The sequence below is a fragment of the Lissotriton helveticus genome, chromosome 1_2 (genome assembly GCF_964261635.1).
Source record: "Lissotriton helveticus chromosome 1_2, aLisHel1.1, whole genome shotgun sequence".
NCBI lineage: Eukaryota > Metazoa > Chordata > Amphibia > Caudata > Salamandridae > Lissotriton > Lissotriton helveticus.
The window spans coordinates 272,653,798-272,670,154 of record NC_136058.1 but is presented as its reverse complement, the minus strand read 5'-3'; the positions used below and the strand labels follow the sequence as shown (position 1 = coordinate 272,670,154).

Here is a 16,357-nt window from a genome sequence, read left to right as displayed (position 1 = left end):
GCCGAGAAGACGCGGGAACCGGCGGAAAGTTAAGTTGAATGTTTTTTAAAAAAAATTCCCACTATCCCCCCCGTGACCCCTCGCATCCCCCCCCACCCCCACCTGCCAGCAATGCCGGCTGCAACAGGTGCGCTTTTGGTGCTTAATTTGTACATTTATAAATGCAAGGAACCTACCACCGGCTTTGGTGAACGGCAATGTTGTTAAATACCAAGGCTGCCTAATCTTGTTTCTATTACGTGGCTCTTTCACCACCAAGACCTCCTTTCTCTTCTTCTCAGACTTGCAGATTTTTTTCCTTCTATTCTTTCTCCCATTGACATTGTTTTCCTAACTATCTTTTCCTTTATCTTTGTCTCTCACCAGTGTTTCGTTCTCTTGTGCTGGGTCAGTTAGATAATAAACAAGCATTTACAATGCAATAGGTCTCACAGCATTAAAGTTTGAGTTACTGGCATTGTAAATGACAATGCTTTGCATTCATTTTTTTTTATTTGCAATTGGTATATAAAATTGTTTGTGAATGGTTAGCTGTTACTTATGCTAAGCAAAGTTGGCAGTAATATAGAGTGCTAGTCTTGCTTGTTATAAGCATGCTGATTTAAAGCGCTCTGATACCTGCGGGTAAAGTTTGTGCTATATAAAAGTGAAAACTAATAAATAAATTTAAAAAAAGCCTACCTGTACCACGTCCGTTCTTATTCTGCGATGCCACATATCTTTGGGTCCCTGTATTTATTAACTGCACCTGGCTGCGGGAAACCTCCATGGCAGGAACAACGTGTTGCGGGGCAGACACGGGCAATGTAGCCACTGTCCTGTGGCTGAACCGTGCCATAGCAGTGTAGTTCTCTGTGTATGCTGGGCATAGGGGTTGCTATTGGCTGACAAGAAGTGGTGAGGAGGTGCCAGTTCGGTATGCAGGCTACCTGATCTTGGGCAGGCAACAGTTAAAAAAAAAAACATGGTATCGGAGCCACTGGAATTAGCCAGCAAAAGAGGGCAAAACTATGGAGCAGGTTTCGTAACCGTATTATTTAGCGTTTGTGGCATTTTTAACACTAATACAGTTTGAACATGTTCACCTCATCAATACCAGTCCAACACAGGCATACAGCAATCAATTGAACTAAAAAACAATTTGCTTTCGTAAAGACCTGCCACTGTGTAGTAGCACGAGTTTTAACCAAAATGTCATGTTTTAGCTAGAAACGATGTTGAAGTCCGCAAGCCATGCATTCAACTGAATCATATGGCGTTAAGAGTAAATTCATAATTATGCTGTTAATGCTGCAGCCTTAATAACGTCAGTGGTCTGGGCAATAAACCACACAGGAACACCAACGACTGTTGCAGATTGTCTTCCACTTGCTAACCACTCTCATGGCTAGTCATTGAATGGGTTTTCATCTGCATGACTCTTCCTCGTGTATCAGCGCCAAAAGAGCACACCAAGCTCCCCAGCAGCGATTCGAGGCAACCATTAAACACATGTAGACAGTGTGGAAGCAATGGCCAGTCACTTGCCAGTAATGCATACATTTTAGCATTCGTACTGTTCCCATTCCAAATCCCAAATACGCAAGCCACTGAAACCACTATCCTAATAAGCAAGTCTGTCATCCCCCACAAAGGACTCATTAGCACGGTTGCAGAATAATATTTCTCCATTTACACACAAACGGCAGACAGGGCTAACAGGATGCGAAATGCTTCCCCACCCTATCTCCTAACAAACTACTTAAAATACTAGGAACCAGTAAGATGTACACAAAAAAATCGTTATGCTATCCGAGAAATTTTAAAAGCAGGATTAATCAGACCACAATTTACCAACCTTAAACTTTAATTTCATAGCCCCCCCCCCCTTCACGGGGGCGTAGCTGTGACAGTTGTCTTAGTGATGTCATATATCGCTTTTTTTTGCTTCTTAAGAAAGGTATGCAATATCCCCTGATGTGTTCTGATATTATTGTATGTGAAATGAGAAGAAATACAGTTCAGACGAAAAATATTTAGTACGCGAGTTTGCTCTGGACAACCATAAGTAACACTGAAACAACAAGTAAAGTAGTAAAGAAAGAGAGAACGAAGTCAAGGTGAGAAAGACAGGGCAAGAGTAAGAGAGGAATTTGGCCAGCTATTGGAAAGAAGAAAATAATGAAGAGGGGAGTGTGAGAGAGAAAGAGAGTGAGGGCCAGAAAGAAACAACCAGACGTAGGTAGATACAGAAGAAACAAGTCAGGTATTGAGAAACTCACCGCCGCAGCCCGGCTTGGACAGGAAGCCAGGCAACCTGTGTTGGGACGGTGGCGGGGCCGAAAAAAAAAAACAGGAAGCAGATGGGAGCCTATCCCGCGCTCCTGTGCCCGTGAAGCCAGCCGGAAGTGAGTTTGTGAGCTAGCGGGGCTACCGTGCTCGTGGAGAGCCCCGCCTGTTGCCGAGACTGACGCGCTGCCGAGGGAGAGAGGGACACGCGGAAACAGCCCGGTGAGTGGGCGGGGGGGATGTGTGCAGGTGTGTGTTTGCGCACGTGTGTCTGTGTGTGCGCACATGTGTCTGTGTGTGCGTGTGTCTGTGTGTGTGTGTGTGTGTGTGCGCTTGCGTTTGTCTGTGTGTGTGTGTGCGTGCGTGCGCACGTCCAGATCCATTGTGACTGTGAACAGCATGCAGGAATCGGATCGTGTGTTTACGCGCGCGACCTGATCCGATTCCGGCATGCTGCGCATGCCCATCTCTTGTCTCCTGGGAAGCACAGCCGGTGACTAAAGGTCTCGCGGCGAGACAGCACTTCGTGCTGTGATTGCCAGGGCGAGACCTAAAAAGAAGTCCAGATCCCCAAGAATGAGTACTGGTGTCTACCACCTACAATCACGGTCACAAATTAGGCACTGCGCACTTTCAATTACATTTTATAAAATATAGAAGCACAAACCAGGTGTGTTGTCTAAAGTACACCACTTTGCAGCCTTGTGAAGTGGTGAAGATTGTTGAAATTGCACAACGGTACCCATGGGTGAAATAGCTTGAAAATCCTTTGCTTTTAGAGGAAGAATGTTTTTCCCAAAACACCCTTTTTTTACAGGAGAAATCTCATGAAGTGGAAAGAAGTGAACTTGCCCAATTTCATACATCCCGCGTACAAAGCCCTCAAGTAGGACCGTCAGGTATGGATTCTGAAACCGGTCCATGTCCAGCACATATCTGCAAGAATATATTTTAGACAGTCTTAGATCTATGATGTGTATGGATTTCCATCTCATAAAGATAGTGTTAGGTGCAGGCAACAGCCCCATCTCATTGCCCTGCTTCTCTTCTAGCCAATGCTGAAAAGTAGGACACCTACTTCAACTAGCATGGTGGTAGGATATTGTGATAGAGCTTTTTTAATTGGTGTGGAGACTGTCTATGGGTTTTCTCTAGAAATACTGGACCTCTACGTACAACTGAAGAACATTTGAATTTACTCCATTCTGAGAGAATTATCACCAGCAGGTACATGAAGGGAGCAAACTCATTCAATCTAATTTAGTAGATAGATATATGGAACAGTCAGCAGTGGATTTCTCTACTTCACAGGAAAACTTACATACAATTATCATGTCCCTGTAGGCTATTAGTTCAGATAATCTGATCTCCCAACCGTGTCCTCATTTCATTATGTAGCTGAACTCAAGTTCACAATATGGATTGATTTTGGGAGAAGAAAATGTCACAATCTTTCAGAAATCTATAGAGTGTGAGCAACGTTAAAAACACTTGACCCAATCTACGAAGGCAATGTCTTTTCTTCTCAGAGCTTCATCAACTGTGATAGGATCAGTAGGGCTATAAAGACCTTTTAACATTTCAAGGCATTTTCGCCCCTACATTAGTATGGTTTCAGTATTATAAGGGTATCACTTTAATGAATGTGCTTATGTTGCCTTAATGTGATACTTTATTATGATTGAATTATTCAGTTTCCTTATCATTCTTAATACTGACATAGAGTCTGCAATTTTTCTGAAACTAAGATCTCTTTGCTCTTGGATGCTAAGTTGTGGCCACACTTACTCTTCTGACATCCATAACCGCACAGCACAAAAACACATCCACTCATTCCCATCCAACAATCACTGCTTACATTTAAGACCATCAACACACTGGGCCAGACAAAGAATTTAAAAACTCTAAGGTCCTGATTTTAATTTTGGCGGACGGGTTACTTCGTCACAACGGTGACGGATATCCAGTCCGCCGGAATACAAGTCCCATTACATCCAATGGGAATATATATTTCGGCAGACGGGATATCTGCCACCGTTGTGATGGAGTAACGCGTCCGACCGAAATCTAAATCAGGCCCTAAGTCACTAAACAAAGAGAAAATGACATTCAGGAGAACTCGAATTTGAGAAAAGCACTATACAAACGAGCCAGGTGACTGGACATGATTGCACCTCTTTTCTGTGGTTCTTCCAGAGATAACAGGAGAAAAAAAAGACACAAAGATGGCTGTGTGCACCTGATGTAATCACGGACCCCCTGGCAGCAAAAATAGAAAAATAACAATAAGGGTCTCCTTGGTTGCAAAAATGCAAAACAAAAGCATAAGGGGCTCCGTGGCACCAAAAGTAGAATGAGAAAGAACAAGTGTCTCAGATGAAGAATATAAAAAGGTCCTTCTGATCTTCAGGAAGGTGCTGCTGATTCTATACAGGAGAAGGTAAGCATCAGGGAACAATGTGACCGCAAGTGGTTGAGTGGCATACTAGAAATGGCAAAGTGCTGCACACATACCCTAAGCCATAGTGCAGTTTGTAATGCAGAGGTAGATTCCTGCCCCCTACTGGGAGGCAGCAAATATAACTGTAGAAATTATATTCAACGAGCAATTAGAACAGATGCAGTAGGGGAATGATTGTCGATCCAATGTATAGTAGCATCTAGTCGGGTCTTCAGAATGACATATAATATATATACTATATAATCTCCACAAAAAATCCGTATTTTGTAAAAAGGCGTAGTATATATTCATAACTGTATTGTATTTGATTGTAATTGTATTTGTATAGCGCTTACTACCCCTGAGGAGGCCTTGAAACGCTTTTCGGACAGCAGCACGCTACTCCAGAGCCCAAAGTGGATTAGTGATGGATTAGGAAGGGAAATCTAAGTTGTTAATTTGAGCGATGGATAACCTGAAACCCAGACTGGATTTGGTACACTCTGGGTCAATGAAAGCATCCTTATGAGTGAACAGAGGTGGGGAAGTGTGGTGGCTCACCCTGCAACCAACCAGTTTGCTGGTAAAATTGTTGAGAGATTGTAGGTAAGAATTGACTGGTTCAGGTGAAATCGTAGCACTAACGATAAGAGATAATTTGATCTCTATCGATGTTAAAGTGATAGGGAAAAACAATCACTCAATTGAGCTTACCTGAGTCTTCTAGACCTGCTACATAATAATACACTAGCTGGACTTATTTTAAAAGTTTGTCATGATAAATACGATCATTTATTGGTGTAATATTTGCTGCATAAAGACAAAATCATAGATAATGAAAATAAAAGTAATAATGGCTAATGTCCATTCACCCTCATCACAAGATAGGCTCAGAGGATGAGCTTGTCAGTATGCCATCCAAGACTTACCTTAAGATCTCAAGCTCTGCAAATAATATGTTACTCCCAGCTGAAAGAACTTGTCAGAAAGCGGTATGAATTTAAGAACATTTGATTGCTATGCAAGAGGGTACATCACAATAATTGAAAGTATTCTATTGTTGAACCCTGCTCTCTCCCCTTGCCCCCCACCCCTCATCCCGCGGTCTAGGTTCTCCAACTGTCTCTCTTTTGCCTCCCTGACTTTGGGGCAAAGTAACGCAACATGGATTTTTGATTGGTGCAAGGTCTAGGTGTATCGAGCAATCGCTCAGGAATGCAATTACTTATAAACCTTCACAGGAACCTTCAAATCATGTCCATTCCTGAATTTCACCCCTCAATGCTTCCATCCACCTGTGGACAGGCTGGCCTGGGCAACACTACAGACTGATGGAATTCAGTGCCAGACACAGAAAAGAAAATAGGTGACCTTCCTTGCCAAACCCTCATCCCCAGCCCAGAAGAAGGTGTGATTCTTGCAGGATAGGCAGGTTTGCCAATTAGACATTTCTTTTCCTAAGTGTGGTCTACTCTCTCAGCACCAGTGTCAGCCACTGCAAACAAGCCAAGAAGATCAAGCATTTAGCAGGCTAACGATGTACTCTGTTTCAAAAATACGCACCAAAGCCCCCACCCCCTGTGCCTGAATCGCATTAATCGAGGGATCAGTGGCTCACCTCTGAGGATTCGGCTCGTTGTGCTTGTCCCGGTCATGCTTGATCATGCGGTACCTTCCGATCCGGACATCTGGCCTCGACACCTTCATCCCATTCAGTGTGATCCTTGTGGTAAGACAGAGAAAGAGTGAGCCATGGGGAAGAGCTGCAGGAAGACACTTTAAAGGTATTTCAACTTCCACCCAAGCATACTGTGGCATTTCTAGTTCAAATTTCTTTAATGGTATTTCGAGAATTGTGTTTAATTGTTTGTAGATATTCAAAGTTTTTTAAGTTGATAAAGGTGACCTTCAGCTTCATTTGCATAATAAATGTATTCCACAATGCACCTGATCAGGTTTTTCTTTTGCTGTTATTTCTAATTGCAGTCTTGAAACGCATAGTTGAGTGGCAACTAGTAAACAATGAAGGTGAATTGCTAAGCGACTACATTCCCATATATAATGTAGAGTCAAAAGAAGTATGCAGAACCTAGCAAAGTAACTGGCTACAGAACTTAAAAACAAGGATCACACTAGCCATGTGTGGTGCAATTTCCATGGCTCTCTGGTTGGACCAAAGAGAATTCAAAAGCTCATGCCTCGCCTCCAAGTGAACAGAGGCTTTTCTGTGCAAGCACCAAATCTCTGGAAGAGACACACCAGGAACAGCAACACCCTCAAGGTCTTCTGAAAGAAATGTAAAAAAAAAATCTTCCACGAAGCCTAATGCTTCCCTTACTCCAGCCCACACTCCCTCAACTCCATGTCTTATCCATCAAGAATGCATCTATGTTTTCTTGCAACTTGAACGTTCACCAGTTTTATTTCATAGGCATTCCCATTAGGCCTGGGCAAAATTTAAATTACACTAGTGTCATTCACATAATGTCAGGAATGTTATATTATGCCTGCTACACAAAATTCACAAAGTATGCCACTTTGCCACGTCACATAATTACATGCCATTGATGGTTAACATGTACTGTGAATGCTCCATTCATTGTAAAAATGTACAACAAACTCACGGGAACAGCAGAAAGCGAGCAGCATTTCTTCGATGTGCTTCTGTTTAAATGCGCCTTCACGCCAAAAATTGACACGAGGAGATATTTTGCGCTAAAATATAGCATTTACATTTTCCGTAATTATGCATAATTTCACGTAACTTTGCCAAAATGTTACATAATTACACAAAAGTAAATTAGACACATTTTGCACCCCCTAATTCCCAGTGTGAAACCCAACAGCTGCAGTTCCCCTTAAGGTTATTGCTATCATGGTGCATGTAATATTAGAATCATAATTAGAAATGAAAAAAATATTTAGCCAAGTGGCTGAATGGATAATCCATCTTTTGACGAAATCGCACAGCACCTGACAATCAAGAGCCCTGGCAGACTGCAGCTTGCCTTCATCCTTTTACTAGTCATGAGAAGAAACAGAGAGGCGCTGAAAAGCAGTAGGACTCCTCGTCATTAAAGAAGGTCAGACTATTAAAAGTGCTTTAGATGCACCCTCGCTGTGCAATGTAAGTGCGAATGGAAGATACAGAGCCCGGTCACCAGGAATAAAGGCCCAGCAGGCCACAACAGGAGCATCACCACTCATTCATCTCGACTGCTTGTTTAGATTTGCACTCAGACCAGATTTGCACCATGGCTTGAAAGACTTGGCTACAGGGTCACATTTTCACCATAATTCATGCTTAGATTTGGACCATCCCCAGTAATCATTAGTGCACCCTGTGATTTTCAGCATCACTCACTCATCCTAAGATCACACCCACATTTCCACCTTGAATACCAGTCTAAGTAGGTTTCTCGCCTTTAAAAGCGAAGGCTGCTGTGGCGCTGAAACTTGATAAAGGTGATGTTGACTATACTATAGGCCCAGTGGCGGCTGACTAGGAACGGGGTGGTGAGACGGGGTGGAGAGGGGATGGATTAAAAAAAATTTACTTACCTTCTAGCTGCACCGCCGCACGCCTCTCCCACTGCCACACGCCTCTCCTCTGTCTGCTGGAAGCACCCAAAGCATTGAGGCTTCCAGACTCTCCCAGCCAATCAGGACGCTGCAGGAGCAGCAGCGTCGGGATTAGGCAGTGCCTGGGAGCCAGGGCACGTTCTCCAAGGGGCTGTGCAACCCTTGGAGACCATGCCAAGTGCGCATGGTAGTTTGGCTCGCTCTAGCTGGCCGGCCAAACCATCATGTGCACTTACAGGAGTGCAAACCACTGCTCACCTGCTCTGGCGTCACAGATCCCCGACCCGACTCCTGCAGAGAAAAATAAAAAGGTAATAAAGTTTGGTTACTCTAATTTAATTTTTTTGCACTGCTGAAATAGCAGTGGGGAGACGCTCCTCCACCTTTAATGGAGGAACCACCACTGTGTAGGCCAGGGTTCTCCAAAGTCGGTCCTGGAGGGTTGGATCTATGCCATATTTTTAGCATATCCCCATTTAGATGAATGTAGTTTTCTTAAAAACCTGCATGGCTGCGTCCTTCCAGGGACGACTTTGGAGAACCCTATAGGCAGTCAGGACTGCACATTTTAGTTCTTCAGTGCAATCAGTAGGCACTGCATGAGTTACCTCATGACTGTCTTGCCCCTACATCACGTGCAGTGAGCTGTCTGTGCTTGATGAATGCCACCTAGTCCATTATAATACCAACAATGAGCTCTGCAGATTATTATTGCTGTACATCTGCCAAGGTGTCAGTGCCATGTGTGGTCTCTTCAGCAGTCGTTGCTTTTTAAACAGCAGCACTGTGCATGCTGGGCTTCTTAAACACACCTTCACAGTGTCAAAACCAACAATGCAGGCCAAGTATTGCAACAGGATTTTGGCTAAAAAGGCAAGACTAGCTGAAGGTGTCAGATATACACTGGCATCTTTGCCAGAGGTACCTGGCAGAGGTCCAGCCATTGGCCTACATGACATGTGTGTCAGTTGATCGTGGCTTTGCCGACACTATGTTGCCCCACCAGCAGCACAGTTGCCAGTTCTCCAAGACACCCTCCTCGTGGTCTGCGAGTAAATGTCACGGAAGCAGTAATGCCCTTCCAGCAGCAGCCCCAATTGTAAAGCGCATTGAGGCTGCCCGTGACTGCCTGCAGCACATCAGGCTTCTCTGCGCTATCCTAACTCATCTAGATGAACATGGTGACTCTCTGTGCTCTCCTGTAAGCTTGAGTGATCACAACTCTCTGCCACCCCCCATATTCAGGTGCAAATGCCCAGTGTCACAGTACTGCACCCGGATGTGCCAGGATGTGATGGCGTACCAGGCACCACAACCCAGCACGCACTAGGCTCTCTCATGCATGCCAGTGCATGGTGAGCCACTCTGACTGCAAGCCACATACCAGCCACAGGTGTCCAGCACGTCAGATTTGTACAGTGGTGACATGGGAGTAGTTATAACTGGTGCAGCAAGCATAGCTGGCATTGGAGCAGCAGGCATAGCTGCCATTGGCGCAGCAGGCATAGCTGCCATTTCTGCAACAGGTGTAGCTACCATTGGTACAATGGGCAGAGCTACCATTGGTGCAGCAGGTGGAGCTACCATTGGCTCAGCGGGCATAGCTGCATTGGTTTAGCAGGGCGTAGCTGCCATTGGTTCAGCAGGTGTAGCTGTCATTGGTTCAGCAGGTGTAGCTGCCAGTGGTGCAGGCTGCCATTGGTGCAGCAGGCGGAGCTACTATTGGTGACAGCGGGGCCCGGAGCCCTGAGAGTCTCAGTTTACCCTGTAAATCGCTGTTTTTTACTATCCCAAAAGTAGTCAAAGGGGCCCTTTTCCTATGCTACCGCATGATCTGACATCCTTCATCTTCCCATAGGGGTAGTCTCTCCAGCCATCACACTCGCCTGTACTACAACACGATGACAAAGACTGACATTCGCTATATGGACTTCATCAGAATCCTGTAGCATCAGCCACTACACAGGAGCATCATATATATCAGACGTCCCTTATAAAGACTACCTATTACATCACATTTCAGTGCTCAGGGAAGAGAGGTGAGAAAGTCGTGCGACTAGGAGAAGTGTGTGCGGGCCTGCTGGGGAGAATGTTAGGCCTGGAAGAGAGTGACATCAACCGTACAGAAAGGTAACCACTATGCATCTGCAATGAGAGTCTGAAGGTGCTGCATAGGCTACCTGTCTGATATGAGAGTCTGATGTTCCAGCCTATACCTATGCTGTGCGTCTGCTATGAGAGTCAGAAGTTGCTGCCTATGCGACTGCTATAAGAGTCTGCAGGTCCTGTCTAGGCTATGCGTCTGCTGTGAGAGTCTGATGTTCCTGCCTATACCAATGTTATGCGTCTGCTATGAGAGTCTGAAGTTTGTGCTTATGCTATGCGTCTGCTATGAAAGTCAAAAGGTCCTGCCTATACTATGCATGTACTATAAGAGCCTGAAGTTCTAGCCTATTCAAAGCATCTGCTATGAGACTCTGAAGTTGCTGCCTATTCTATGCATCTGCTATGTGACTTTGAAGTTGCTGCCTATTCTATGCATCTGCTATGAGACTTTGAAGTTGCTGCCTATTCTATGCATCTGCTATGAGAGTCTGAAGTTGCTGCCTATTCTATGCATCTGCTATGAGAGTCTGAAGTTCCTGCCTATTCTATGCATCTGCTATGAGAGTCTGAAGTTCCTGCCTATGCCTATGCTATGCGTCTGCTATGAGAGTCTCAAGTTCCTGTATATACTATGCATCTGCTATGAGAGCCTGAAGTTCCGGCCTATGCTATGCATCTGCTATTAGCGTGTGAAGTTCCTGCCTATGTCTATACATTATACAAGTACAGGCTGCATACTGCTCGGTGCCAGAGTGCACCTCATATACCTCACTGGTGCTGAATGCCATAAATGCGGATGTGCAAGGAGAGGCATTGCTTTCTGCTCATCACTTGCGCCGCATGACAAGAAATCACTCATGAAATGAGTCATGAATCCTATAGATTATAATGGGATCCCTTTGTCTGAAGGATTTTCAGATTGAAAGAGGGAGACGGGTATACTGATTTAAATGGGATATCTTTGTGTTGCAATTAGCACTTTATGTAGATCATTTACTTTGAGTTGCAAATCTTTGACCTGCATGCTGGTATCATGTTATTTATTTCTTCAAGCTGGCATGCTGGATATATTAATGCAGCTACTAAAACCACAATTCTAAACTAAATGGAAGGAAGAAACCTGGTCCCATATTCTTCATCCGGAGCACATGTACTTCTGCAGGATTATCTTGGGTTACGGGTCTGCAGCTTTAGACTGCGGACTAAGCACATAAAAAGCTGACTTTTGTTTATATGCACCAAAGGGCACTGCGAAGATGTCACATAAAGTTAGGCAATCAATCCCAAAAAGCTGCTGTTCCGACATGACCCTCCAGTGCTGAGGTGTGGGGTTTTGCCAACAGTTGCCCTGTGGTTGAGATTGGAAATCAATATCTTTATGTCAATACTAACTACTCCTTGTATCATCCCGTACTAGAGGTGTGGAGAAAAAACGGCGGCTGTAAAGCCTGCTACTAGGTGGGAGTGAATTTGAGCACTTTCTTTCAGGGGACACATGCACACAGGATGTGCAGAGGAAAAAAGAGATCACCCAGAAAGAAAGAAAAATGTATATGCAACATTACACCATAGTATGGTGAGCCTATCATAACTAAATACAAAAAACACACTTTTAGTCTGATCCATGTGTATTAATTAGTTAGTGTAAGTTTTGCCTTATCTCTCTCTAACTTAAGTGAAGTGACATAGATCACACATCTAGGGGAAAGACATCCCTTAAGGATAAGACCCCTCACTCACCCGAAGGTGACATGCTTCATTATATGGGGCCTCCTTACCAGAATTGAAAACCTAGTCAACACTGGGAGCTGCTACTTCAAGTTTTTAAGGAAGGAGCTCAGAGATGTTTTTATCATAACGCCAAACAGAAATAATGGCTCCTGGAAAGTGTTGAATGACATAATGACAATGGCAACGATGAGCCAGGAGAAACAAAGCCGCCAGAAGGTTGCCCTGGCTCAGGTGGCAGAGAGAAGGTTGCCCTGGCTCAGGTGGCAGAGAGAAGGTTGCCCTGGCTCAGGTGGTAGAAAGAAGGTTGCCCTGGCTCAGGTGGTAGAGAGGAGGGTGCCCTGGCTCAGGTGGCAGAGAGAAGGTTGCCCTGGCTCAGGTGGTGGAAAGAAGGTTGCCCTGGTTCAGATGGTAGAGAGGAGGTTGCCCTGGTTCAGGTGGCAGAGAGAAGGTTGCCCTGGCTCAGGTGGCAGAGAAAAGGTTGCCCTGGCTCTTGTGGTGGAAAGAAGGTTGCCCTGGCTCAGATGGTAGAGAGGAGGTTGCCCTGTCTCAGGTGGTAGAGAGAATGGTGTCCTGGCTCAGGTGGTAGAGAGAAGGTTTCCCTGGCTCAGGTGGTAGAGAGAAGGGTGCCTTGGCTCAGGTGGTAGAAAGAAGGTTGCCCTGGCCCATGTGGTAGAAAGAATGTTGCCCTGGCTCAGGTGGTAGAGAGAAGGTCGCCCTGGCGCAAGTGGTAGAGAGAAGGTCGCCCTGGCTCAAGTGGTAGAGAGAAGGTTGCCCTGGCCCATGTGGTAGAAAGAATGTTGCCCTGGCTCAAGTGTTAGAGAGAAGGTTGCCCTGGCCCATGTGGTAGAAAGAATGTTGCCCTGGCTCAGGTGGTAGAGAGAAGGGTGCCTTGGCTCAGGTGGTAGAAAGAAGGTTGCCCTGGCTCAAGTGGTAGAGAGACGGTTGCCCTGGCCCATGTGGTAGAAAGAATGTTGCCCTGGCTCAACTGGTAGAGAGAAGGTTGCCCTGGCCCATGTGGTAGAAAGAATGTTGCCCTGGCTCAAGTGGTAGAGAGAAGGTTGCCCTGGACCATGTGGTAGAAAGAATGTTGCCCTGGCTCAAGTGGTAAAGAGAAGGTTGCCCTGGCTCAGGTAGTAGATTGAAGGTTGCCCTGGCCATGTGGTAGAAAGAATGTTGCCCTGGCCCAGGTGGTAGAGAGAAGGTTGCCCTGGCTCAGGTGGTAGAGAGAATGGTGTCCTGGCTCAGGTGGTAGAGAGAAGGTTTCCCTGGCTCAGGTGGTAGAGAGAAGGGTGCCTTGGCTCAGGTGGTAGAAAGAAGGTTGCCCTGGCCCATGTGGTGGAAAGAATGTTGCCCTGGCTCAGGTGGTAGAGAGAAGGTCGCCCTGGCGCAAGTGGTAGAGAGAAGGTCGCCCTGGCTCAAGTGGTAGAGAGAAGGTTGCCCTGGCCCATGTGGTAGAAAGAATGGTGCCCTGGCTCAAGTGTTAGAGAGAAGGTTGCCCTGGCCCATGTGGTAGAAAGAATGTTGCCCTGGCTCAACTGGTAGAGAGAAGGTTGCCCTGGCCCATGTGGTAGAAAGAATGTTGCCCTGGCTCAAGTGGTAGAGAGAAGGTTGCCCTGGCCCATGTGGTAGAAAGAATGTTGCCCTGGCTCAAGTGGTAAAGAGAAGGTTGCCCTGGCTCAGGTAGTAGATTGAAGGTTGCCCTGGCCATGTGGTAGAAAGAATGTTGCCCTGGCTCAGGTGGTAGAGAGAAGGGTGCCTTGGCTCAGGTGGTAGAAAGAAGGTTGCCATGGCTCAAGTGGTAGAGAGAAGGTTGCCCTGGCCCATGTGGTAGAAAGAATGTTGCCCTGGCTCAAGTGGTAGAGAGAAGGTTGCCCTGGCCCATGTGGTAGAAAGAATGTTGCCCTGGCTCAAGTGGTAGAGAGAAGGTCGCCTTGGCTCAGGTAGTAGATTGAAGGTTGCCCTGGCTCAGGTAGTAGATTGAAGGTTGCACAGACTCGTGAGGTTGGGTCAAAGGATGGAGAGTCCTATGGCTTGAGGAAGAGAAGCCCTGGCACATGGTAGCGAAGGACGGTAGTACCATATGTCATTGTATGAAAGGAGGCGTGCCCTGGTCTGTCAGTGAGTCCTGGCCAAGGGTGAGAGAGGTGTTCTGGTTCATGGAGGCAGAGATGCCCTGGATTGTGTGAGGAAGGCATTCTGAGGGACACCCAAGTTGAATATGGTAGTTACCAGTATGCATCTGTTCTTGGCATGTAGGGCTGCTGACATTCATATCTGTAGCATAGATCGCCGCCTAGTGTTGGGTCCGGATGATTGCATATTGTTGTCCTGGAAGAGTCTTCGAAGTATCACGAGATAGGTGGCACCTCCCCTGGACTACAGTGCGCATGGGCATCGACTCCATCCCCAGATTGTTTTTAGCCATTGTGGCGAAGATGGAGTGTAACAGTGTGAGCGATGGCCATGCTAAGAGTAAGTGTAAAGTCTGCAGCCGCTACAGGAGGAGGAGGAGGAGGAGGAGGAGGAGGGTGGGCGATATGAATGTCAGCAGCCCTACATGCCAAGAACAGATGCATACTGGTAAGTAGCATATTCAGTTCGAGGCATGTGGGCTGCTGAATTCATATCTGTAGCATAGAATATATAGCAGTCCCTCCATTAGCGGCGGCCGCCTGTGCCAGCTGCAGACGTTTGAAAAAGTGTCTTAAGAACAGCCTGCCCTACAGCTGCTTGCTGCTTGGCGTGCACATCTACACAGTAGTGTTTAGTAAATGTGTGTGGGGTAGACCATGTGGCTGCTCTACAAATGTCTTCCAAAGGGATATTTCCGAGGAAAGCCATGGAGGCCCCAACTTACGGGTGGAGTGGGCTCTAGGGGGGACCGTTAAAGTGCGCTTAGCCTTCTGATACCAAATTTGAATACACTTAACGATCCACCTGGCTACACCTGCTTTGGAAATGGGGTTGCCTTTGTGTTGGGCAGAAAAGGCAACAAAGAGTTGTTCCGTCTTCCTAAAATCTTTGGTCCTATCAATGTAGTACATCAAAGCTCGTTTGACGTCCAGAGTGTGGAGCATTGTTTCAGCCACCGTCTCTGGATTTTGGAAGAACACGGGCAGTTCAATAGTTTGATTGACATGGAACTGTGAAACCACCTTAGGAAGAAATTTAGGGTTAGTGCGCAGCACCACCCGGTTGGAGTGAATCTGTATGAAAGGTTCTTGTACCGTGAGCGCCTGGAGCTCACTAACACGTCGCAGTGACGTAATGGCTATTAGGAAAGCTACCTTCCATGTCAGGAATTGAATCTCGCATGAGTGTAGAGGCTCAAAAGGTGGACCCATCAGTCGGGTGAGTACCACATTAAGATTCCACACAGGAGCAGGAGGGGTCCTGGGAGGAATGACTCGCTTGAGCCCTTCTAGAAAAGCTTTAATGGCAGGCACTCGGAAAAGGGAGCGACGCTGCCGGTTTTGGAGATAAGCTGCAATGGCGGATAAATGTATCCGAATGGAAGCATATGCCAGATTGCATTTGTAAAGATGCAACAGATAACAAATGATGTCGTGCGTGGACGCGTCAAGCGGGTCAATGTTGTGGTCCACGCAATAAATGACAAACCGCTTCCATTTTGCTGCGTAGCATGCTCTGGTGGTGGGTTTTCTAGCCTCCCGTATGATATCCATGCAGTCAGGAGGCAAGTTGAGGTAGCCAAACTCTAAGACCTCAGGAGCCAGATCGCCAGGTTGAGCTGTTGCGGATCTGGGTGCTGAATGTCGCCATGGCTCTGCGTCAAAAGTCTGGGTATGAGGTGCAGCCTTTGATGCGGTACCACGGAAAGTTCGAGAAACGTGGTGTACCATGGTTGGCGGGCCCACGTTGGAGCAACCAGGATGAGCGTCATCGAGTGTTGCCTTAGCTTTCGTACCACCAGCGGTATTAGAGGTGCTGGGGGAAAAGCGTACGCAAATTTGCCTGACCAGTTCATCCATATCGCATTGTCCTGCGACTGTGGGTGCGGGAACCTGGCGGCAAAGCTTTGGCATTTGGCGTTTTCCCTTGTGGCGAACAGGTCTATCTCTGGATGACCCCACTGCTGGAAGTACGGGTGGAGTACCGATGGATGTATCTCCCACTCGTGCATTTGGTGGCTGTACCTGCTGAGCAGATCCGCCATCTGATTGTCCTTGCCTCGGAGGTGTTCCGCCATGAGGAAGATGTTCCTCTGAA

At 46.4% G+C, this 16,357-nt stretch overlaps 1 protein-coding gene across 2 annotated transcripts in view; it reads right to left on the bottom strand.

The window, feature by feature from the left end:
* Positions 1 to 16,357, bottom strand: part of B4GALT2 (beta-1,4-galactosyltransferase 2) — a 929,689-nt gene that overhangs the window by 41,979 nt on the left and 871,353 nt on the right. For both annotated transcript variants that reach the window (XM_078671715.1, XM_078671716.1), the window contains exon 6: positions 6,327 to 6,431. In XM_078671715.1, the coding sequence (XP_078527841.1) occupies positions 6,327 to 6,431 (105 nt within the window). The remainder of the gene's footprint in view (positions 1 to 6,326; positions 6,432 to 16,357) is intronic.